This window comes from Bactrocera latifrons, unplaced genomic scaffold (assembly GCF_001853355.1).
Source record: "Bactrocera latifrons isolate USDA-ARS-PBARC rearing strain unplaced genomic scaffold, ASM185335v1 scaffold_188, whole genome shotgun sequence".
Lineage (NCBI taxonomy): Eukaryota > Metazoa > Arthropoda > Insecta > Diptera > Tephritidae > Bactrocera > Bactrocera latifrons.
In genome coordinates, this window is record NW_017535385.1 from 410,260 (window position 1) to 433,226 (window position 22,967).

The window sequence follows — 22,967 nt, forward strand, 5'->3', positions numbered from 1 at the left end:
ACTTTAATACTAACTTTTTCATTTCCAGAAGCCCACTAGTGGAACCAAAAGAACGACAATTTCCTCTCGACTTCTTTTGGGGCGTCGGTTCATCAACATATCAAATTGAGGGTGCTTGGAATGAATCTGGCAAAGGAGAATCAATTTGGGATCATCTAACACACAATTACCCGGAAAAAGTTGCTGATCAGTCAAATGGGGATGTTTCATCTGATATTTATCATCAGGTAAAATATACTTATTGTATTTGGATTAATTATATCAAATTACCTGAATATATAAATTGTTATTGGTTTTCCCCAAGTGCATCTAATTTTATATAAAATAATGGCAAGATTTGCTCTATTTTTATAAACGTTATTTTTTTCCAAAATTCTGGGAATATTATGTCGTGCTTTTTCTCGGATTAACAAGTTATAATTTGAGTTAGAATTTGAATGGTAGGCAAAGGTTTACTAAGCTTTTATGGTTGTAAAATGGCACTTTCATGCCTAGAAGTGATTGCATATAAATTACGATAAAAATTATTGACCGATTAACGAAGCAGTCTGAAGTGTGATGACATCCATGCTTATTTTTATATGTATTTTCCATTTTTTGTAAGACTACTTACATATTCAAATCAAACTGCTATAAAACTGAGCGTTTGGCCCGGTTTCTGAATCTAACTAAATCTCAATTAGTACAGAACAACAATCACTTAAAGTATAGAAAGTAGGCAAGCATACTAACTCAAAGAAAAACGAAAACTGTATAATGTATAATTTCTAGTCAAATTAATTCAATTAGTTTTAATTTCGTTATCGTCTACTAATTTATTTGCATTTTTTGTCTTTATTAGACGCCGAAAAAATATTACGAAAATTTGGAATTGTTGGAATGTGCTAAAGAACCTGGAAATGTTGCAAATTAATGAACTAAAAAAAACACTAGCCAGTGTAGTTTTGAAACAAGGTTTTCTTGTTATCTTTTCATTGCAGAGTAAAATCAATGTTCCCCTGTGCCACTAGAATGCACACTCTTTATCTGAATATTTTATATAAATTTGATTGCAATCTAAAGTGGAAAGGGTTTTTTGTCTCGAGTACGCTATTTAATTAAACTTTTCTATTTCCCTCCACACACTGGCGTCGCGATGTACACGTGTACCGATTTTCGATCTCATGGTCCCGCATCTAACCGGGCGGCTATATGAATAATGTCAACAGTGAAGGTATGTCAATATGGTTATGGTCTCGATTATTTGGCGCCCTCCTATAATTATCCTGGAATACCGAGCTATTTGTGCGCACACAATTTACTAAAGACACATGCCGAAGTGGTGCATATGTATCGTGACCAATATCAGAAGCTACAGAAGGGCAAAATCGGTATAACTACGGACACATCGTATATGCAACCGAAAACCGATTCGGACGATGATCGCGAAGCATCTGAGCGTGCTTTGCAATTCTTTTCGGGCTGGTTTGCACATCCGATATTCTCGAAAACTGGCAATTATCCGCAAATCATGATCGATCGCATAGGCAATTAGACCAAAGAACAAGGTTTCACTCGTTCACGTTTGCCGGAATTCACACAGGAAGAAATAAATCGTATACGCGGAACTTCGGAACAATACTGCTAATTTTCCCGTGCCATCATTCCATCAGGATATGGGCGTTGTCGAGGATCAAGATCCCAACTGGCCCGGTTCGTTAGGGTTAAAGGTAAGTGAAACTTAAATATTCCTCAATTAAATTTTTGATTTCTGAAATTGAAGTGCGTAGAAAGAGAGTTGAATATAGTTTGTTATTCATCATAATCATCATCAAACCATATACACATACATACATCAATACGATAGTGYAAACAAATTTGAAAAATAATTTATATACTATTTTGACAAAAAATTTAATAATTTATAATTACATAGGATTTCCATGAATTTATGCTCAAGTTCCGCTAGCCATTTTGAGTGAAGTGAAAACTCATTAAAGAAAAATATTACATGGTATGGAAAAAAGGTCGGAACGTTGAGGAATTTGATTCATTATATGACCTTTTAAGTTATAGGATGAGGATTAGAAGTTTTTTTGAGTAATATTTCTTATGTATAATCCAATAAGGTAATATCCGCATCGAAGATAATTACCATTAGAGATGTGTGAGAAAATTCGAATGAAATTCCGCAAGAGAGTTTGATAATTAAGACTTATTTAAATATAATCAATCCACTCCCACAATCCACAGTTTTTAAAAAATATAAAAAAATTTTAGTAATGAAAACATTTTTAATTACCAACTTTTAGGTTGTTCCCAAAGGCATTTACAATTTAATCATGTGGTTCATGCGAGAATGTGATAATCCGCCTATTATTGTAACTGAAAATGGCGTAAGTGACGAAAGCGACCTTGATGATTACAAACGCATTGCTATCGGCCAGCATTGAATGAATCCCAAATCAACACGATGGCACAGTTATCCGAAGTTGGGGCCGTTGGCAATTCTACATCTAGTGGGAGTGCTATATACAACACTTTAACCGGTCGAAGTTAGCATAACATAACATTACTTTTGTCAATTTTAACCGTTACAGTACTTTTCCACTGATGGGATGCGTATACAAAAGGATCATTTTATGGAGTGAACCAGTATTGCAGCCTTCAGCTCAAAGCTGTTAAGTAATGATTACTAATCATAATAATTAGTAATTAGATTATTTTTTTTTTTTGAAAGGTGAAGTAATGATTATATTACGATTCTTTTCAGATCCGGACGATTACTAATTGATTACGATTACAGATAATCGGAAAATAGTCAAGATTAATAAAAATTTCGAAAAAAATCAGAAATAATAAAAAGTAATCGAAAAATAATTTGACTACTTTCGAAGATTACTTTTGATTGTTTTTGATTATTATTATTTTTTTGACGAAATTATAGCACTAGTGTTTCATGCTACTACTGGTGTTCATCGATTTGATAATTGATAACCTGTTGCATTCTTCTTGATTCTATATTTGTTTCTAAGCACTAAAGTAGATGTAAAGCTCTTATTTCGTACAGAGGAGCGCAGTAGCAAAGGGCGCTTGCGGACAAAGTTTTTTGAAACAAGTTTTAAATACAACAGCCCAATTTTCTGAGTACAAATCTTTTAAGATCTTCTACCGCCAGTATGAAAATGGATGAAATGGGGTATAACCCCACTTACTCTGCACATAACGGTATTGGTAAGAACAACTAAAAGCGCGATAAATCAATAACTAAATACGCCAGAAACATTAAATTTTATCATCGAGATGGTATGAGAGAGTTTTATAGGACCCGGTGTGAAAATTGGACGATGTGCGTGGCACCACTTTGGTGAAATGATATGTCTCGAGACCTGACTGTTCCATATAGCAGAATTTTAAATTCCACTTGATTTAAGAAGCAATTAATATAACGGGATTAAAATTTGTACGAATATGCCTTTAGTGTCTGACACCTTATGACCAAAAATCGTTTAAATAAAATAAAAACTGTTCAAGCCGCTAGGTACCAAATATATAGACCCCGGTACATACAGTTGACTTTTGATTGAAAATGTCGGTCAGTGTGTCATATACATATATAACTAAAATTAAGGGATAATCCTCTCTTTTTGTGGAACGTCTGTATATCAAAAATGGGTTGCATCGGACCAACACTTCCCTTAGCCCCCATATATATACTTAATATAATTTTTGATTTTCGGAGTGACTTTCTACCGCATATATCGACCAATATGTGAGTAATTCCAATAAAAATAGCAGAGCGTGTTTTATTCATAACAGTGTATCTCTTTACCCAAAATAGGTAAATTTCAGCGAAAACATGGTCTACCCACTACATACATATATAACTAATATTAGGATTTTCGAACATCGGGCTGACTTTACTCTATATGTTTGGGTTTGCAAGTTGCAAGAGTATAAAATATTCGGTTTTCCCCGAACTTAGCCCTTCCTTACTACTACTTACCATTCCATTATTGTTAACATTTCGTCATACAAAATGATTCTTTTACGTAGTGCACAAAGATACAAGAGATAAGAGATATAATAATTTTTCAAATAATTTTACTCCAGCTGAATATACGATATACATATATACATATATATACATACATGTATACTCGAATATTTATGCACCCAATTGATGGACGTACGTTGTAATATTTTCTGAACACTTGGAGTTTTTAATTAACCCTTATACTTATTTGAGAATCTATATTAAATTCATTTAATTATATACAGGTACACGTTGCATCGTTTTTCGATGGAGGTTGAATAATTTCTTCTTCTGAATCCTCATCGTTTTCCATGTCAATTAAAGAGTTGGATCTGTGGAGAATTACGAGTTATGGAAGTCCGAATTATGGCAGTTCTGAAATTTTACAATGTATTTTTCTAGGCAAGAAGCTGTAGCTTTGTCGAAAATCGCGGTAACGGACGACTCTAGCATATACATACGTATGTATATAACAGCCATATAAACTCAACTTTCAAAATCAAATTTTTATGTGGAAAAATTTTTTAGTCGTGAAGGTTTTTATAGGTTCGGTGCAACTGAAGTAAATATTTTTTCTGCTTTCAAACTTTGTCCAATTTCGACAATTTTTTTTTTTTATCAAAAATCAGTAAAATCAGTTTTGTTGATATGACCGTTTGGTCACCAGACCAATTGGGTATTGAACCACAGTATAATAATATTGTATTTATAAAAAATTATAACTGCATTTGATAAAATTTTTGGCCATCTTCACACTCAATGTCCGTGAGTTAACGTAAGCACATTTGACTAAAAGAATTTTTCTGGAATGGCTATTCGAAAGCCACTGTTGCTTTTACAAAAGTACGTTGTCCGTTAAAAAAATATTTAAACTACATAAATACTACTATTTGTATTGTGTTGTAAACCAATTTAAAAAAGTAAATGAAATACGAGCTGAGCTTTAAACAAGAAATATATAACACAACTGAAGCATTTTTTGCAACGTTTGCACAATATTTGTTTAGTGTGTGTTAAAATTGGTTGAACGCAATAAGATTTGTGAGTAGTCGAAAAAGTCTTTTCGTATTTCTAATTAAACTTCAACTTATTTTTTTTTATATGTATAATGAACTTTAATAAACCAAATATGTACCATTTTTTGGTATTTTTCCGCTAGAGACATTACTCCAGCAGTGTAAAAACTTGTATGGTTTCTCGGCGAAAAACTGCGACAAGCAATATTCTCTTGAACCCAACTTTACTCCATTAAGGAAGTTCTGCATTGGCCGAAACAAATGGTAGTCCGATGGTGCGGTCTAGCGTTGTCCTGATGGAAGACGAAACCCTTTTTGTTGATCAGTTTTGGACATTATTTTCGACTGCTTGCTTCAATCTCATCAGTTGTTGACAGTAAAATGTAGAATCGTCGTTCGGCCAGGCTGGTGCAGCTCATAATAGATGTTTCTGTTCCAATCCCACTAAATGCTCAGCATAACCTTTCGAGGCGTCAATACCGGCTTTGCGACTATTCGTTGAGCTTCACCACGCTTGGACCATGATCTTATTGTATTGCCTATCATTATTGACGTATTTGATCTACTATTTGTCTCCTATTATCATTCGCTTGAGAAATGGGTCGATTTTATTTCATTTAAGCAAAAAATCGCAGTATTCGGTCTATTAAATTTTACACAGACAATTCATGTGGTACCCAAACATCGAGCGTCTTTTTGTAGCCAGCTTTTGGTTCAAAACCGTTCGATGATGAATGTTAAGTTCCTTAGCGATGTCATGGCTGCTTATATGATGATCCTGATCAATCTCTTCCATAATTTTCTCGACCACCATCGACGTCCACCAATATTGGCAAAAGAAAATTTCCAGACAAATTCATTTGGGGCTTTGATTTGTCAGCATATCAAATTGAGGGTGGTTGGAAGGCGTCTGGTAAAGGAGGAAGGAACTTGTTGATTGAACAAATAGAGAGCAACAGACAGTTATCATCTAGTAAAAAATACAAATATAACTAGGTATACTATAAGTATTCTGAAGTCATACAAAGTTTTCGTGGTTTTGTTCGAAATAGTCATATTCGTATAGGGCCGCAAGGAACTTTGCTCTATTTTCATAAATATTGTTTCTTCATAAAGTTCTAGGAATAATATCGTATTTATTCATATGATATATCTAGACTCTTACGAATGATAATTTGCACTGGAAACTGGTATGCAAATGTTTGCAAATTTTCTGTTGTTGTTAAGTAGCACTTTCATGACTCCAATTGATTGCTTAGAAATTACAATGAAATTATTGACCAATTAACGAGCCTATGTAATTACTTTCAATGTACATATGCATTTCTACATATACATAGTATGTATTTTTCAATTTTTTGTAAGAGTGCTTACATATTCACATAAAGTTTTTCCAAAACCGAGCCTGGTTTATAACAACACTCGTTCATACTAGTAGTACGTAAGAAAATTAGTCAAAATCAGCTTAAAGTATAAAAAGTAAGCTTAGAATATTGCCTAAACAAATGTGCGAAAACAAGAAGAAGTAAAATCAGCCGATAGTTGCATAAATGTCCAAGTTCCCCAACAAATTCATCAATCAAATAAAGTCATGAGTGGAATTTTTGGAAGACATATGTAAATTTTTTTAGAACAACTTATTTTTGACTCTTTATCATCATCCTGTCATATTATTAAATTATTTGCCCTTATATAACACGATACCTGTTACAAATGCTTGAAAATCCGTTTGGTTCACCCTAGTAAAATAAGTAAGTAGATATTTACATTCACCAAATCCATAAATTAACTCGAAAGCGGTAAATAATGTGCATAATTAAACGAAAGGCATAAAAATATATTTAAAGTGTTCAAACAGGTGGCAATTTGTGAGTACAACTTAATGGCAAAGAATAATTTTTATATGGATATGTTAACAACTGCGATTAATGTGGCTTAATTGAAATAATTGGCTTAATATGTGGATAGGCGTTATGAATTGACATGACTTAAGTAGCTGTAGGTGACGGAAAATAAGTAAAATAAAAAGCTTTATTATAATTATTGCTTTTTGTAGCGCATTTCCAATAATCTTTTTTAATTGCGGACTGCCAACGATAAATCATGAGAAATGACCGCAATCGAAAGGTTATTTATTTTTGCCTACTACGCCTTAGATGTTCATTTTGAAGAAAAAAAAGGTAATACTTTAGTGCAAACAATGAAGTAACCAGACGTCAGCTTAAATTTCACCTTTCTAACACTATATGGTATGAGATAATGTTATTGGTAGCACTATAGATATACGACTGCAACGACATCTATTGCCAAAATATGAAAATACTTTCGACTACCCAATATTTACTATCACAACTAACCATGCCATTGACATTTTTTGTCGTCAAGTCATTGCGGCTACTTTGCTAGATTATGGGCGAAGGACGATGAATTGCATTCATAACAAACCAAACTTGATATCTAGCATAAAAATATATTTGACATATCCGTATACAGAAATTTTTTCGAAGCATTGCACACAGCAGAGAAATATCTAAATGGAAACCATGAATTAATAATAAAATTGCTAAATATTGGAAAGTCTACTCAAGACAAGACAAAATTGGAACGTGGAAACGTGGAAGAAAATTTAGCATTTCTATCTACATACATATATATAAATCGGTTATAGTCTTTGAAACCAAATCAAGTGTACTACCGGAAGAAATTTCGCTGATCGAATTCTATTTTGGACTAGAAGCGGCTTAAAGCAACAACCAGGATCTTGGTGTTGGATTTGTTTCAGATATTTGATAAACTTTTTTCAGGCTAAGGGTCTCTCTCTCAGTCTCTAAATAGTCTTCAAAATATTGATGTGTGGAATACAATGCTCGCGACAGACTGCAAACGACATCTGTCAAATATTATAATTCACACGTTCTTATTTACGGACCTATTTTGACAGCTGCACGACTACACGACTGCAGGCCGACAGTTCTCGTTCTCGCTAACTTCAATTTGATCCTATATTTGCCAACGACAGTAGAGTTGACAGTAGAATGGAAGATAGAGAGATGAGGTAGAGTGGTGATGCCACTAATATGTAAAATGTAAAATTATTCAAAGCTCTAACAAACCTGACGTTATTTTACAAATAAAAGCTAAAATAGCTCTGTTACATCATTTATAATAACAATTGATAATTTAAAACAAATAACTTTACCTATTTACTTATTTTTTGCTTAAAAATTTCATTTTGAATAAGATATTAAAATTTCATTGAAGTTCACGGTATTAGTATGGCCACAACGAAATTGTGTACATGCAAAATGGACAGCTGCTTTGTTTTGTGAACATGCGAGCCATTATTATGTTGCTGCCCTCTCACAAACGTTCATGTAGTAGGATTCAGAACGCCGTTTCAGTTCACTGTCGTGCTGCTGTAGTCTGTCGCGAGCATTGTGTTCCTCACATGAGTTTTTCGTGACGACAAAGTATCTCAATTATATGCCTACACATGCCATTACTTAACGATGAGTAAATATTTACATTGAAACAAATATAAGAGAACCCAACAGTTAATTTATTCAAGAAATTGTGCAACAAAATTCCGTAAATGGTTAATGACTTTATTTCACATATATAAGCTTTTGTTGGTGTGCATGTGCGGATATTGTAAATATATTTACTAGAAAAGCAAATGGGAATATAAATCCGAGAAACGACTTTTCAATAGAAAAAGAAAATTTAATAAATAAATGTTGTTGCGGTTGTTTATAGTCAGCATACCAACATCCATAGTTAGTTAGATTGTTGATTGAGTTGCATCGGTATTTAAAAAAATCACGCTGAATATTTCGTGGTTACAAGTATCATATAACAACAGTAATAATATGTTTATTATTCCAGAGTTCTGGCAGGTTATTAGGGCCCTACTCTAATTGAAATACTTTGCAAACTCTAATTGCGGTTTTTATTGACATTAAGAATAATACGATCAAGCGTTATACTACTATGAGCAAACAATAGTAAGATTTCTTAAGTTTAAAATTCCTTCCCCTCGAAGAAATCCCCCTTGGTCCCAATAGTTTTTTTCCAATCCTCGGAACAGTTGTTAAAGTCAATTTCCGGAATAGCCTTTAATACGCGTAGCCATTTACGTTTAAACTCTTCACTTCACTCAAAACGGTACCCTGAAGCGGTCGGTGGCTTTGCTGAATAGCCAGACGTCACATGGAGCTAAATCAGACGAATACGGTGGTTACGGCACAACATTGGCTAAAAATTTTGGGAAGAATCAAAGAGCTATGCGACGAGGCATTATCGTGTTGCAAAATCCAAGAGTTGTTGGCCCATAATTCCGGCCTATTTTTATGAATAGTCTCGAGCAAATGATGTAAAACACTCGAATAGTAATCCTTGTTGACAGTTTAGCCGGTTGGAAGGAATTCGGAGTGGACCACACACATAACAAAGATTTTTGACCTGCTTTGACGTGTTTTTTTCGGGCATCAGCTCATCGTTGCCACGTTATTCGACCGATTGATTCGTCCAAGACTCATACACTAATGCTTAATTTGTTGTGAGATTTGGTACAAATATCAATGACAGTTATACCAATCAAAAAATGCTTCTACGAATGATTTTTCGCACGAAATTTAAATTAAACAATCTTACTACAAGTATATTTTGCCCTACCAGTGTGGGCTTTAACCGCCTACGTTGCCATGAATATACAATCTCCTCGAGCTTCAGAACGCATATTCTAAACCAGTTTCATCATAGTGAGCACCAAATGTTTAAATTCATGACGTCGTCATGGGAACTAAGGCTATTTTTGCAGTATGTCCGAGTAATCAGTGATCATTGCCAAGAACGGGTACAAACACACCTAAATACAGTGCACCAGCCCGCAGGTAATTAAGTAATTACAACAAACTTAGTAGCCATAATCTGTGGGGTTAGCTAATAATTTATTGCGCTTGTTAGTATACTGAAAGGGCTCCCAGCGGTTATGGTTGAAAAGCTTCAAATACGAGTAATCTAACAGCTGTAGTAAATTTCAAGTTTATTTATACACATATACTTATATACCTAGTATAATATGCATCATTTTAAACACCATTTGTCAAAGCTCGTGGCATATTATGGCAAATAAAGAAATTAGCGTCGAGACACCTGTGGCAAATCACAGTAGGAATCTTAGTAAAGCAGACCCACAATGACGCCTACAAAGTCAAGTATACACTAAATGAAGTTCTTTGCTTGCAAGCTTGCGCAAACAAGTTCGTGATTTAGTTAGATATGCACAAATTACATCATCGACAGACCCGACAGCTGTTCGGCGGCAGCACCTCCGGTTCACCGGCCGTTCCGTGATGAGTTGTTGCTGTTGTTGAAGGCGCTACCTCCAGCCTGAGGTGAAAGGTGTAAATAAATTTCTCGTGAGACGATAACACCTCTTCGCCCGTCCATAAGGCACGGAGTCATGACTTGACGGGGCCCCCACCAAAGTCACATACATACCTTACATCTAATACATATGTACTGTGTAAAGGTGTGTGTGAATATTGCGTTCTGTAGTTTCATTTTTGTTTCCTTGATTTATATCTTTTGTTGCTTTTCCACATTCGTCTGTCGGTTTGTTGTCTTGTAGCACACCGTCCCTATTTGATTCAAACAACTGCTTATTAAATATGTACAAATATGATACAAATATATACATACATTCATATGTATGCACATACTCACTTACTTGAATGGGTGTGTATCGCGTACGATTTAAAGAACACTTTGTGCCTTTGAGTGTCTCAAGTTGCGAATTTGTAGACAATTTGTAGACAATTAAAGTTCGTCACCACCCCAGAGATGCATCTGACTACTTATGTATGTACGTTCCTACATACGAGTACGTCACTCACTGTGCTCCTGTTATGCACAGTGGTGTGTTCTTAATGCGACATTGTTGCCATTGAAGAAAATGCACCGTTAATGTAGGAAAACAACAACATTTTAGTAATTATTGTGATTATTTAACCTCCCTCATATGTTTGTTTGTTTTCATTGAGCATAACAGCGACAAGTTGTTACCGGCTTTGCTTTCGCTACTTTATAATTATAAATTTGTAAATAAGTACAGTAGGCCCTCGATTTCTGTGCGCTTACTTTTCGATCTAATGTGACTTCATTTATTTGGGGAATCTTGTATTTAGTATATGAAAATTCTGATTTCGGCATTTTTATGTCAAAAATTGGACCTTTTGGTACTAAGTTTCGTCAAAGCACCACTGTGTCGGTTTTATTGAAGCACCCACTTATGCAAATAACTCAAGTGTTCTCGAAAGAAAAAAAAATTAAATGAAAAGTACCGCTCTCAACAACATTACCCTTTCTCTAATTTTACAAAAATAGAGACGTTGTTTGCACAATAGTTTACAAAAATCGCTTTTGAGAGGAAAATTTCGATAAAATATTCTAAAATATATACATAGATAAACTAATATAGATATAAATTATATGGTGTATTTAGGAACCAGAATGTGTTACTGGTCATTTTCACTACTTTCCATAAGTTAGCGTTAAAAAAATTATGAATCATTTGAAAGTTGAATTACGGCATATTTATCCACGCTACAGTGAATGGCCCTAGATATACTCCATATATTTCTGTTCAAGTATGAGTCTTAAAAGGTTAAGGCTGGAAAATATAAATATATAACAATTTCTAGCAACTTCACAAACCCCGGAAAGTCTATATATTAGCGCACGTTCCAGTGTTAATACGATATTTAGGGTACACATGCACTTACTCTTATACGTATTAAGTGGAAAAAATATTAAATAAGTCAGAAGTAACTCTAGTTTATAACTAGAAATCCGGATAAAAATTAATCAAACCGCATAAGACCAGTTTTGTATCAAACATAAAGCGATTATGTGTATTTACAACGATTATTATTTATACCGAATATTTTTTAATATCATGAAATTTAGATTTATGTTTTGACTCATACCTGAATTATTTAGAGGTATTTTGTCTATTTTTCACCACTACATGTAATATTTCCGTCTGAGACGATTAGATAACTCGTAGGCTATTACCCTGGCAAAATATGGATAAAGAGGGGTCGCTGATTAGTAAGGTTGCAAAGTTGTTTACTACATGGATATATGTACATACATATGTACAGTCCTGAAAACCCATTACACATGCAAATAACGACTGATCCAAGTATAGGTATTTTTTTGACTTGGCGCATTTTATGTCGAGAGCTTAATATGAAAGCTTGTGCAAGAATTGAATCAGCTCGACCCTCCCACGCGACATCGCTTTGTTCTATGGGCTCTTGAAAAGTTGCAAGAGGATCTGACTTTTCCGAGCCAAATTTTTTGCAGCTCAATGTGTATGTAAAAGCAAAATTGTCGCATTTGTCGCAGTCTGAAGAGATTCAAAGTCTGCCTTTTTATACAGAAAAAACAATTATTTGGTGTGGTTTGTGGGCCGTTGGGATCATAGGTCCACATTTTTTCTAAAATGATGCCGGTGAGAACGATGTTGAATGCCGGTAACTTTCAATGGCTACCGTTATCGCACTATGATAACCGACTATTTGATGCCTGGAATTGAAGCTCGTTATCTTGGCGACATTTGGTTTCAACAAGATTTCACCCCTTCCCTCACATCTCAACTGGCCACTAAGATCGTGTGATATCACATCGTTAGTCTTTTTTCTTTGGGGATAAGTAAAGACTAAAGTCTATGCAGACAATCCCCATTTAAGGTCTTGAAGCAAAACATCTCGCGTGGCTTTCGCCAGTTACGAGTGGAAATGCTGGAACTAGTCATCGAAACTTGGACTCAACGGATGGACTATCTGAGATGTTGACGCGGCTGACATTTGAAAGAAATAATCTTCAAAAACTAATTGCCTGTGTTTTTTTTTTAAGTTAGGGAACCTCGAAATAGATCAACCTTTATATGTATGTAGATATTAACAAGCAATCAGTGTACATCCATACATATCAAATCAAAAAAGCTAATTAGAGAAATGATAACGAATTCTACTCGCAACATAAAAATTTATGTTTAAATATCTACAAATGCGCTTACCTGCTTCTTAACTGCATTTAATTCAATAAATTTGAAATAAAAATTTATTAAATTCGAAAGTCGTTTTATTGCAATATTCGCACGATATACAGTGACCGGCAAGTCTGATCTTCTAGTTCGAGATCAAAACGCTTTCCCATGCTTCCATAATCAATTAATAATTTCATAAATTTAAGGTGACAAAATGTGTTTTATTTCTTTATTAGATTTAGCACGTCTAAAATGTTTTGTGATGCCAAAAATGGCGGGTGATAATTTAGATTGATTTCATAATCGAATAATGCAATTCCTTAATATATACGAAGTTACTAATTTTTTCTTTGACTTAAATGCAGTTGTTCTCGGAGTGAAAGTATGGCCCCCAACTTATCATTTTGCACTGCATTTGAAGTTCATATTATCGCTGTCATTTTAATGATATGCTTATGAATGCTTTTCATTTGCTTTTCCAATCGCTTTGTCAGACACTCAGCACTATTAATTGCGTATAAGTGTGAACTTAGTGTGTACTTATGTATATATGTATGTATGTATGTGCAAACTTTCAGATTGCCTCTTGTTGTTGACCGTTTCCGTCTTGACGTGCAAACCACTGTATCTTTCAAGCCAAATAATTTATCTGTTGTGTATTTTTTCAATTGTTTTTGTTTGCTTTTTTCAGTATTCGTTCGTTCGTTTGTTGTATACGTTTTGTGTTTAATTATACAGGTTGTTCCATGCCCTCCAAACGATTACTACTTCATAAAAAAGTATCGACAAACTTCATTTAGTAAAATGAGAGAAAAAAATCCATAACAAAAGCTGATGCAATTTGAATGTCGTATTACGGTATGTTAAATATTTTTACGATTATAATTTCATCTGATTTTTTTGCGAGTTTTCTTCTACTGGCTGTGAGCCGCGTTTGAAAAATCGTGCTCACCGATTGACGTTTAACGCTCGCTAAAATTCATGGCCAATACAAACTAAATATTATTACTCATGTACATATATGTATAAATGTATATGTACATATAATCTCATATCAATTAACAGATATTTGCAATATTGAAAATTAATGAATTTTTCTCTTTTACTTCAGAAATGAAAAAGTGGGTCTGTTGTAATGCATCCGTTATTTTAATTTACTATGTACTTTTTTCTTTTCTGCTCCGCTAAAGCCAGTTTTAGTTTGTTGAACTTAGATAACGGGGGTTTCACTTGACAATATTAATTGGCATCGTTTGTTTCAGTAAGATTCGTTTTTACGACTGATGATGTTTCCTAAGATTTGCCAACAAACATAAATTATTAGCGGTCATTCATATATACATGCATATGTGTATATGATCATGCATATTCATCGAATGTTTGGTTTCAATTTCAACTACTTTGTTTTGTCAAAATAATCAATTCAGAGATTATGCAAATATTTTGCCAAATACACATACATATGCGCATATATTTGTGTTTTCGTGTCTTCGGCACGACGTTTATCGAGCACATGTTTGAAACTTTCATAGTAGATCTACGTAGTAGGTTATGTTATAGATTTATGATTGTTAGAACGGAGGCTTCCCCTACGTGTTTACGTTGGGCCAATTCAATGAAATTAAAATTTTTTTTTGAGAATTTTGCATACTTAAGTGGTTTTACGTTTAATCAAGTCGAACCGGTTCGTTGAAATCGCGTGCGTGAAACCACAACGCCGACGAAAGCTAAAACAACCGCAGCGAGACTCGTGCTGTCACAAATACACAATCCAGAAGAAAACAATAGCACATATGTATTTGTCATATTTTGTCTTTTGTGTCAAGTTTAACAACGATTATTGCCACGGATTAACATTGTTTGCAACAAACTAAGTACTGTGATCAAATTGAAAGGTGAATTTTGTCACATTCATTTTCTTCAAAGTAATCCCCTCCCGCTGCAATCCACCTTTGCCAACGAATTTTCCAGTCATAATAGCACATGGAAAAATTCTTCCCCGAGATGGCCATCAGAGCCTTCTTCGATTCAGCGTTTATATCCTCAATTGAGTCGAAACGGTGTGCTCAGAGTGGTCATGTGAATTTGCATCCATTGCAAAATTATGGCAAAGGGAAGCTGTCAACGCAATGCCATTGACGCTTTCGAATATCGAGTCTTGTAAATTTTAATAATTGGAGAAATGCGTTAATGTAGGGAGCAGAAGCAAATATGTATGTAGTAATTTGTCGCGCCGGATCGCTGGAGTAATCGGCAGTGGGTCGGCGATAATTCAAATACGTGAAACGACTTGTAGGTGCTGGCGATCCAATAAAAAGTACTTGGTATTGAAAGAGGTCGATTGTGTTTAAATCGCCATTTCCTCGAATCGAATGAAGCTAATTGAACGTGGCGGGTGCGATTATTCCGCCATTTTTGTTGTTTGGTGGTTTGAGGTGTCAGCGTGCGTGTTCTCCGTCGTTGTTTGTATTATTAAGATTCGTCAGGTTTTGTCGGGTAGAATGTTGTGTATATATACTATAATTCTAAGAACTGCCGCGCCTTTGTATTCATAGAAGCTGAATTTTTGATTAGAATTTCGGAAATCAATTCGAAAACTGGTCTACTGATTATAATATATACTTTTAATAAAAATTAAATTCAGAAAATAAAAGAATATGTTCTCTCATGTGGCTATATTGAATTGTTTGCAAAAAGAAAATGATAACCAGTTCGCAGGTCGACCATATACGTAAAAGTGATATTTTTGAAGTTGAAAAGGGAGTTTTTTCTGAGGTGGCTGTAGGAAAGGCACTGTTATATTTAGAAAAAATATATTTATATAAAAAAATAGTTTAAACCACATTATCAACAAACAAACAAGTAGATGTGTATAAGAGACAGCTGTTATATTTAGAAAAAATATATTTATATAAAAAAATAGTTTAAACCACATTATCAACAAACAAACAAGTTTATGTTTACTCAACGCCAAAATTAATTTTTCACACAATAGTAAATCAAATATGTGGTTAATTGAGTGGAGCGTGATACAAGTATACAAAATATTATGCACTATATGCACTATATGCACTATAGTACAACAACAAAAATAATGTGGATAAGTATGGGGGCGTGCAGTACTCAAATGCTCGAATGCAATTAATTTATTATATCAATATTGATGAAAGGCAATCTTGCCGCTACAATATACCATATATTTATACTCTTGCAACCTGTTGCTATGGAGCACTTAACGGTTGATTGTATCACCAAAAAATAAACGGGTTAGATAGTAGAGGTACTTTCCTCAGTAGCATGTTTTAACAGATCACGTGTGAGTGGCGCACTGCGCGTACTATTTGCAACACACGGAGTGAAGAAAATATAGCAGCCCTAGCCCTAGAGTGTTCACGAAGACCGTGTACAGTTCGCAGTAGCTCAGACTGACTTATGCAACGACTTGGCGTAGTTTACGTCGAAATCTTAAAGCACTTCGGTGAGCAGATAATTTCACGTTTTGTGCCGATGACCAATCACAAAGACTGAAGTCTAAGCTTACAAGCCCGCTGCGATTCAGGCCATGGAGCAAAACATCTCGCGTGTCATTTGCCAAACGAGTTATGGAAAATTGGACTCAACGAATGGATCTACTGAGACGTAGCCGCGGGCAACTCTTGAAACAGATAATCTTCTAAAAATAAATGCAAATGAATGATAATAAACTTTCCTCATTAAATTTGAAGTTTCTGTGTTTTTTTAAGTGGGAACGTCGAAATAAATCACCCTTTATATGATCAGGATGACGAGCGTAGTTGAAAACTTAGTGACTGCCGGTCTGACCTGTTCATATGTCCGTTCGTCCGTCTGCACATAACTTGAGTAAAGGTATATTAATGAAAATTCGTTGTAGATGGTCATAATAAGGCCATTGCCATTTTTCCAAAATGGGCGTGGCAGCAGCCTCTTAAAGATTCCTAAATCACTCAAGATACAATATCCTTATTCTCTCAGATCACAATTGGATTGGAAAAGTATGACAGAACAGGAAAACACATTAATTTCGATCGCACAGAAGCTACCATATACTACCCTACCAAGGTGCATTTCTTAAAGCATAAAAGGGTATAGACATTTATCTGGATTTCGATAGGCCGGTATCGGTATCTTCCATAAAAAGTAGCTTCTTGTGCAGAAAAAAGGTGTGCAAAATTTTATCGATAACTTAAAAACTTAGAAACTAATTCGCTTATATGCAAAGGGAGAGAAGGGCATGTCACCATAATCATTTATATAAAGTATGTACATATGTGCAATACTCTCATATACCCTATACCTTTCAGGGTATAAAAAAGGAAATGAGTAAACCAGTGCCAATATATATTGAACTACTCAAAACCTCAAAAGATTTGTATACGTGATAACTACTTTAAAATATGCATTTGAATTTATTGTGACCTTCAAGAGAGAGACCAGATTTCTTTGTGGGATATTTTGGTTTACAACATCATCAATCATTTAACGTTTTCAAAAAAGATTATTTTCAACAAAGAAAAAAAAATACATATTTTTTAAACTAACTCACTCGATTACTTAGATCAATCGCCTTCATTTGTATTATTGTGGATTTTAGGTACGAATTATGAACTTGATTATTATTTCGCTAAATAATTTATAATTTTCTGATTTTCTGCAAGAGCGAACAGCTGTTGCTTTGAGTGATTTCATGGCATGGGCGCTTAATTTCCTGACATTGTCAAGGTCTGCCATGCCACACAGCGAGACACATGGCTAATTCGCTGCAGTTTGTATCAGCTGCGATGTGGCTTACAGCTAAATTGCTTGGTGTCACTAATAAGAGCAGTGAATGGTTGAAAACCATAATGATAGATTCAATTTAGTATAATGAATAAATAAATAGTATAATTTCTCAATAATTTAAATAATTTAAATTAGCTATAAATACATGTACTTCTAAAAATTTGTTTTTCTATGTTTACAGATGTACATATATACAGTATAGGAAATTATTGCATAGTTTTTTTTAGAATTCTGAAAACATTGATTTAAGTTCATTAAAATAGGAGCAAAAAGTCTTATTAAGGCACAAGCCAATACTGTTCGAAGATTTTTTTTATGTACATGTATGTATGTATGTACACATAAATATATGTAAAAAATTTAATCAAGTTAATTGATTGATTACAATTAGACTGGCTAATTCCGACACTTGGCGCTCCAATCTCTCAAATAAAATTAGTTAAACCGGGCCACATACACACGCATAGCACCTGTGCCATGCCTCTATGTATGATTGTTGGCGCTTGTTGCACTTGCCTTAAAAATGTAAACATAGAAATCAAGGTAAAGTCGGCTGACACGCGCTTGAGTGAGTAAGTCCATTACATTGATTTATCCAAAGAAATACGCAAATGACCGACGTAATCGAATAAAAATGATTTTTACGTCTTTGCCGCCGCTGATATACTCACATGAACATGCATATGCATATGTATGCGTGCGTTGGCAATTAAAATGCGCACGGCAATGTCAAGCATTCAGGTTATTACACTGTGCGCACGTTACATTTTCGGCGCTAACTGGAAAATTAAAATAAAAAGGACAGAAATAAACCAAAATTACTCACTTCTCAAGCGGCAGGTGGATTTCTGTGTTTCCGAAAAGGTCAAAATATTCGCGAATTCATGTTCACTTTAGTGGGTTAATGCTAACACCTGTTGCGGCGACTTCGGAAAATGTTTTTTGTTTTTTAATTTCAATCAGTCTTTGGCTATGGTCAAGTTTATAGACTTTTGCTACACTGAATGTAGACCAAAGCTTGTGCAAATATAAAAAATATAAAAAATTCATTAAGTGTGTTCCAAAAAGTATGGCACCCTAAAATAAGTTCCAGTCAATATGCTTGAAAATCTGTTAGCAGCTAGAAACAGCAACAAATAACCAATTATTGTTTGAAATTGCTTAAAGTCGTTATGTAAAAATCGAAAGTAATGCTAATCATAGACTCCAATTGACTTATTAAAGTAATTTACTGCTAACATTCAATCATTCCGTTCTGGGAAATTCTCATCTGTGCATTGTGATTCAAATGAAAGCGGGTTTTCTGTTGCTGTCAAACAGTTTTCTCAGCGTTATTAATTTCATATTTTATTAGTTTGTTCGAATTGTTCAAAATTGCACTTTGTTGTTGTTGTAGAGCTAAAAACGACGCATATGGAATTCACCATTTTCTAATAGGTTCGTTATTGCTTCACAGTAAGACATAAAAACAAGAGTAAAAATTGTATGTATATAATGTCAGTTATGCACTACATGAAGTTCTTTGCTCGCAAGCTTGCGCAAACAAGTTCGTGATTTAGTTAGATAAGCACAAATTACATCATCGACAGACCCGACAGCTGTTCGACGGCAACACCTCCGGTTCACCGGCCGTTCCGTGATGAGTTGTTGTTGTTGTTGTTGTTGGAGGCGCTGCCTCCAGTATGAGGTGAAAGGTGTAAATAAATTTCTCGTGAGACGGTAACACCTCTTCGCCCGTCCATAAGGCACGGAGTCATGACTTGACGCGGCCCCCACCAAAGTCACATACATACCTTACGTCTAATACATATGCATTGTGTAAAGGTGTGTGTGAATATTGCGTTCTGTAGTTTCATTTTTGTTTCCTTGATTAATATCTTTTGTTGCTTGTGATAATGAGTTTTCCACTTTCGTCTGCCTTAACCGGTTGTCTGTCCTTCTGTTTTTTAACAGACTGACTGCCACCACCCCTTCTGATTCTAACAGCTGCTTATTAAATATGTACAAGTATGATACAAATATATACATACATATACATACTCACTTACTTGGATGGGTGTGTATCGCGTACGATTTAAAGAACACTTTGTGTCTTTGAGTGTCTCAAGTTGCGAATTTGTAGACAATTAAAGTTCGTCACCACCCCAGAGATGCAACTGACTACTTATGTACGTTCATACATACGAGTACGTCACTCACTGTGCTCCTGTTATGCACAGTGGTGTGTTCTTAATGCGACACTGTTGCCATTGAAGAAAATGCGCCGTTAATGTAGGAAAACAACAACCTTTTAGTAATTATTGTGATTATTTAACCTCACTCATATGTTTGTTTGTTTTCATTGAGCATAACGGCGACAAGTTGTTACCGGCTTTGCTTTCGCTACTTTATAATTATAAATTTGTAAATAAGTACAGTAAGCCCTCGATTTCTGTGCGCTCACTTATGACTGTGTCAGTAGTAAAAAGAAATTTATATTAATAAACGCTTATACATATTAGGTTGTCATTGGTTGCCGCCAATAAAATTTGTGCAGTTTATGGACCCGATACAGTTTCTATTTCCATCGCACAACGATGGTTTCAACGTTTTCGTTCTGGTGTAGAGGTGGTCGAAGATGCGCCACGCTCCGGAAGGCCTGTCGTCGAAAATTCCGATAAAATTGCTGAATTGGTCGAAAGAGACCGGCATAGTAGCAGCCGCAGCATCGGCCAAGAGCTGGGCATGAGTCATCAAACCGTTATAAACCATTTGAAGAAGCTTGGAGTCACTAAGAAGCTCGATGTATGGGTGCCACACGAATTGACGTAAAAAAACATCCTTGACCGTATCGACGCATGCGAATCGCTTCTAAATCGCAACAAAATCGACCCGTTTTTGAAGCGTATGGTGACTGGCTATGAAAAGTGGGTCACTTACGATAACGATAGTCTGAAGTTGGCCACAAGAGAGTCCTGTGAAAATTGGCTCTCCGAGTTTTTTGCAAATAGGGAAGCGAGCTTCTATGAGAGGGGCATTATGAAGTTGGCATCTCGTTGGGAACGCGTCATCGAAAAAAAACGGCGCATATTTGACTTGAATCGCATTATTGTAACCAATTTTATGAACAATTGGAAATTCAATAAAAAATACCGCAAGACTTTTTTGATAACCTATTGTATTTTTGAATAAAATATCGTGAATTTAATGCAATTACATAAGTACAATTTATGTATCTTATGCTATTTTGAGATACTTTCAGTGCATTTATTTCTGCTGTATTCCCACTGTATTCCAATGTACAATGCTTTTACTTGTGAAACTGAAGAGTTCTCTGAAGATAGAATAAAATTATAAGAAAAGTACCTCCCTACACTATTTAAAAAAATTCTTTATATAAATGTAAATATACGTGTGTACGTATATACATGCTACATACATAGGTTAGGAACACAGGTTATGTTACCTTTAAAATGAGTTTAACTATTTACAAATTTGTACAGAAATCCATGAATTTATAAAGTTAAATCGAAGGTGCCCTAAGTAAGTTATGATATAATTATAGGCGAATGTCAACACTTTTTTATCCTCTTAATTAGCCATGCATTTCGCACGGTTTAAATATTGCAGCGTTTATAATCTTAACCCGTTATGACTAGAATTCATCATAGAGAAGGTTCACGGCGCTGAGATCGTAAAAATATTTTTGGCTAACTCGGTCGAGATGAGCCAGTTTCTCTATGATAGACGTTCTCTGTATATGATAGACGTTCTCTGTATATGATATACGTTCTCTGTTACAGGTATTAGGTTTTCGTAGCATGCATTTAGGCGCTCACATTGAATTTTATTTTTGCGATAGCAGAGAATGTTAATGAACATAGCAGGCGCAAATGTTAAATCATACATTTTTGAGTACTAATTTCTAGTTGTCACATGAGGGAACATCGAAAAATATAACTCCGGCAAGAGAAATACTCCACGGAAGGAGTACAACGGGGATCAGGTTATAAAAACACACAACAAATGTTCTTAAATGAATTATCGATGCGCAGGACTATTTATATTTCTGTTTTCAATTTCTATGATATGAGAAAAAATCATAATTTACATATATTATATATTTACAAATAATTTTTAGAATTAAAATGTAGACTTATTGGTAAAAACCATAGAATAAAATAAGCATTTAATATAATATTATATAAGTATGAAGGAATTCTTCAACACATTTACATACATACATACATATGTACATATGTGGGTTCCATGAGCAATATCACAATGATCAGAGGACAATATAAAAGGTTAGCTAAAGCGACTGCGTTCCCACTTTTGAGGTGGCTGACGTAAACTAGCATATCATTTTCGAATACTGAAAATCACGAGTTCTAAATTTTACATAATTTTTTTGCTTTACAAATTGATATCTTACCATATCTCAACTTAGTTACTTCAATATCATAGTTTACTTGCCGAAATAATTATATGTTTTTAATAATATAATACTCTTTGATTTTAGTGTTGTTCAAAATAGGATATAATTTATTTAAATTCACATAAATTTTAACTAAATTAATTAAATTCCTCTACCGCCGTACAATTTCGTAATTAATATTTTTTTTAAATCCGCAAAAGGTTCTATAAACTCAATTAATCATAATGAATAAGTGCTCACAAATACAAGCAAACATAAATCATTAGTACACAGAAACAAGAACAACAAATATACATATGTATGTATAAGTACATCCATACATATATGTATGTCTATAATAAGACTTTGGTGTGGATTATTCAGCAAATTAAGCGTTACTTGTAGCAATCTCAGCTGTTACTAATTTGATTGGCTATCAATGGCAGCAATCAATGGACACAAATAACAAATAGAAATTCGTCGAAAAACTACGGAATAGGGAAGCTGTCAGCGCAATGCCATTGACGCTTTCAAAAATCGGGGCTTGTAAATTTTGATAATTGAAAAAATGCACAGTGGTGTATGTATGTACATGAGGGCAATTGAATTAATAGAATAGACATTGCTTTGCCGTGGCTTGCATTTATACCCAGCAGTAGACACAACAGTTATTGTGCAACGAAA

General features: G+C 34.5%; 2 protein-coding genes across 2 annotated transcripts in view; one reads left to right on the top strand and one right to left on the bottom strand.

Moving 5' to 3' along the window:
* The window catches only part of LOC108967431 (myrosinase 1-like), a gene marked incomplete in the record, with an annotated part of 12,746 nt that extends 11,138 nt beyond the window's left edge, over positions 1-1,608 (top strand). Inside the window, 1 exon segment of the mRNA XM_018930830.1 lies at positions 1,221-1,608. Within this exon segment, the coding sequence (XP_018786375.1) occupies positions 1,221-1,534 (314 nt within the window).
* The window catches only part of LOC108967430 (probable ATP-dependent RNA helicase Dbp73D), a 95,438-nt gene that overhangs the window by 33,543 nt on the left and 38,928 nt on the right, over positions 1-22,967 (bottom strand). The gene's annotated exons all lie outside the window — the stretch shown is intronic.